Source organism: Gavialis gangeticus, unplaced genomic scaffold, assembly GCF_001723915.1.
Source record: "Gavialis gangeticus isolate Ggan-Ray unplaced genomic scaffold, GavGan_comp1, whole genome shotgun sequence".
Classification (NCBI taxonomy): domain Eukaryota; kingdom Metazoa; phylum Chordata; order Crocodylia; family Gavialidae; genus Gavialis; species Gavialis gangeticus.
The window spans coordinates 6,980,967-6,983,942 of NW_017729031.1; the positions used below are offsets into that span (position 1 = coordinate 6,980,967).

The 2,976-nt window shown below is 40.8% G+C and overlaps 1 protein-coding gene across 8 annotated transcripts in view; it reads left to right on the top strand.

Annotated features, from left to right (window-relative positions):
* NEB (nebulin) overlaps positions 1-2,976 on the top strand; it is a 255,506-nt gene that overhangs the window by 127,120 nt on the left and 125,410 nt on the right. For all 8 annotated transcript variants that reach the window (XM_019522420.1, XM_019522414.1, XM_019522415.1 and 5 more), the window contains 2 exons: positions 704-811; positions 1,354-1,665. In XM_019522420.1, the coding sequence (XP_019377965.1) occupies positions 704-811; positions 1,354-1,665 (420 nt within the window). The remainder of the gene's footprint in view (positions 1-703; positions 812-1,353; positions 1,666-2,976) is intronic.

The window sequence follows — 2,976 nt, forward strand, 5'->3', positions numbered from 1 at the left end:
TAGGAACAATGGCCACAAATTGATGGAGAGCAGATTTAGGATGGATATTAGAAAGAACTTGTTTACAAAAAGTGGTTGCCAGAATCTGGAATGAGCTTCCAGGGGAAGTGGTGCTCTCCCCTACCCTGGGAGTCTTTTAGAGGAGACTGGACAAGCACCTATCTGGGGTCATTTGACCCCAGTGCTCTTTCCTGCCCAGGACTCGATGACCTACTGAGGTCCCTTCCAACCCTAACATCTATGAATCTGTTAATTAGGGTTTAGGGAGATGTAAGGAGATAAGTGAGGTGTGAGGAGATAAGCAAATAAGTGCAGGCTCAGGCTTGTCTCTGCCTGGGCTCATTGCCTACCCGGCTCCTGCCCTGACCCCTTGCAAAGAGGTAAGCACTGTAATATACAACTTAGTTTTTTAAATTGGGCATCACTCAAAAATTATGGAGATGTGTCCAGTAAGTGGTGCCTCCAGGCCAAAAAAGTTGAGAACCACTAAAATAGACAAATGGCACTCTCATTGGCCCAGATCTTCAACTGTCTTAATATTATAACAGCTAAACCGCTAGCACTTTACCTAAGAAAATTAAACCAAGTTACATCTGAATAAGCCAGCACATAATTATTCTCTCTTATTCTGATCAAATAGCTTTGCATAGAATGCAACGTAAGGAACCTACTGCATTTTAACTGTGTTTATGTCTATTTCCAGAGTCTGTATAAACTGGCCATGGAAGAGGCAAAGAAGGAAGGTTATGATTTGCGAAGTGATGCTATCCCCATCAAGGCTGCCAAAGCATCCAGAGAGATTGCTAGTGATGTAAGAAATTACTTTTTGTTTCTTTGTAGGCTGACTCTGAATCTTCATAGTCTGTAAATTATTATTCAGGTTCTTCTCCAAAATGCCTGTTGATTAACTGATAAAGATTTATCTAACAAAATTCCTGTAAATGAAAGTTGAAAGTTAAGAATAAAAATAGGGACATATAAAAATACTGATTTAGATTCATAGGCACAAAATAAAGATCTGTCAAACTGCACAATTTTAACCAAATAATCATGTTTCATTAACTAATTCTCTACCTCTTGAATATAGTATATACATATCACAATTATTGCAAAAAGCTAAATATTTAAATTCATTCCATCTTAGCCTGCTTGTCACTTACTTCATTCACAGATCTAATCCATAGAAAGGATGTTAAGTGTGTAAGCTCATGCCATTGCTTCAATAAAGTACCTTAGAAGCATCCTGAGAGTTATAGATCATAAATAATCTTGGAGAGTTTATTGTCAGAGCTATTTTGAATTAATAATTACAGTGTTTTTTTGTTAAAGGAATATGCTGTTTTGATTTTTTAGTACAAATACAAAGAAGGGTATCGGAAGCAGGTTGGTCACCACATTGGAGCCCGCAACATAGAGGATGACCCCAAGATGATGTGGTCAATTCATGTAGCCAAGATCCAGAGTGACAGGGAGTACAAGAAAGACTTTGAGAAGTGGAAGACCAAGTATAGCAGCCCAGTGGACATGCTGTCAGTTGTTGTGGCCAAGAAAGGTCAGGAGCTGGTCAGTGATGTTGATTATAGACGTCCTTTACATGAATGGACCTGTCTGCCAGATCAGAATGATGTCATCCAAGCTAGGAAAGCTTATGATCTACAGAGTGATGTGAGTACCTTATGCATATAAATATATTCAGCAAGCCTTATTTTATCTTGAGATAAAAGTATGAAGTGATATGAGTACCTTTTCTGTTTCCATTCTGGGAGAGGAATGCACTAGATAGTGTACTTAGATGACAAAAGGCATAGCTGTGGAGGAAAATTTCCCAGTAAAATCTCAAGCATGGTGAATCTCACTTGCTTTTCAGATTTTGCGTCAAAATGAATCTCAGATCATACCCATTTAAAGACCTGACTGCTTGTTGAAATTTAATCAGATCTGACCTGATTTATGATTTAGTATTGAAACTGTATTTAATTCTTAGGGTCAGATTATGTTCTACCAATTAGACATGCAAGTGGACTTAGGTCCATAAGTGCAAGTCTGTTCCACCCGGAGTCCCTGAAACACTATTAATAAATAATATATAAGTTAATATACATTCTTCTCCTTCTTGCTGTCTTTTTGTGATTCAGCATTAAGGGTCATGTGATGGTAGATGTATTCAGGCATTTTCAGAGATGGAATAGAACCACACAGAGGGTAGAAACAGATGTTGCTTGACATTGCATTTGTGGCCCTATAAAATTTTTTATGACAGCAAAAGTGATGAGCAAATAGATGTCCCTACCCTTTGTCTTGCCACATCAGTGGCACAATAAGACATAATGATAAATTTTGTTCCTTTATTTCTACAGATGTCTGTTAGCTCTGTGGTGGGCTTGAGGGTCCTCCAGAGCACTTGCCTGTTCCCCAGAGCCACTCTGGGGAATATTGGAGCACCTCTCTATAAACAGGAAAGCTGGGGTTCCCCACTTATGGAGACATACCTTGGGATCTCCATAAGTGGGGAAAGCCTACATGTGTTCATGTGTGGAGACATGGGACCTGTGGAATCCCCATTGTCCTGTACACTGGAAACACTGGAACCTGCTTACCCAGACCTCCCCCAGAATTTGTGGGGCCTCAAGTGTCGAAAACCCCACATTCCTTGAGGAGAAAGCCCCACATTCCCTTCTTACTCAGGCGCATCCCCAGAATTCCCAGGGATGGGTCTGGGTAAGCAGGAAAAGCCAGGCAGGTGGCTTGAGAGGTCCAGTCCTACTTGGGAATTTGGGGGGTTTATAGGACAGAGCCACTCAAGCCTCAGGAGAACCCAAGGCCTGTTGTCCCACACCATCAACGGGGGTCACAGGGTCAAGGGGTGACATGTATTGCCCAATGAAGTGGATCAGCTGTGCCACAGTACATCACTACACATCTGATCTGCTTCATTTTGTGACATCTGTTTCTAGCTTTAGGTTCCTAAGTCAACTT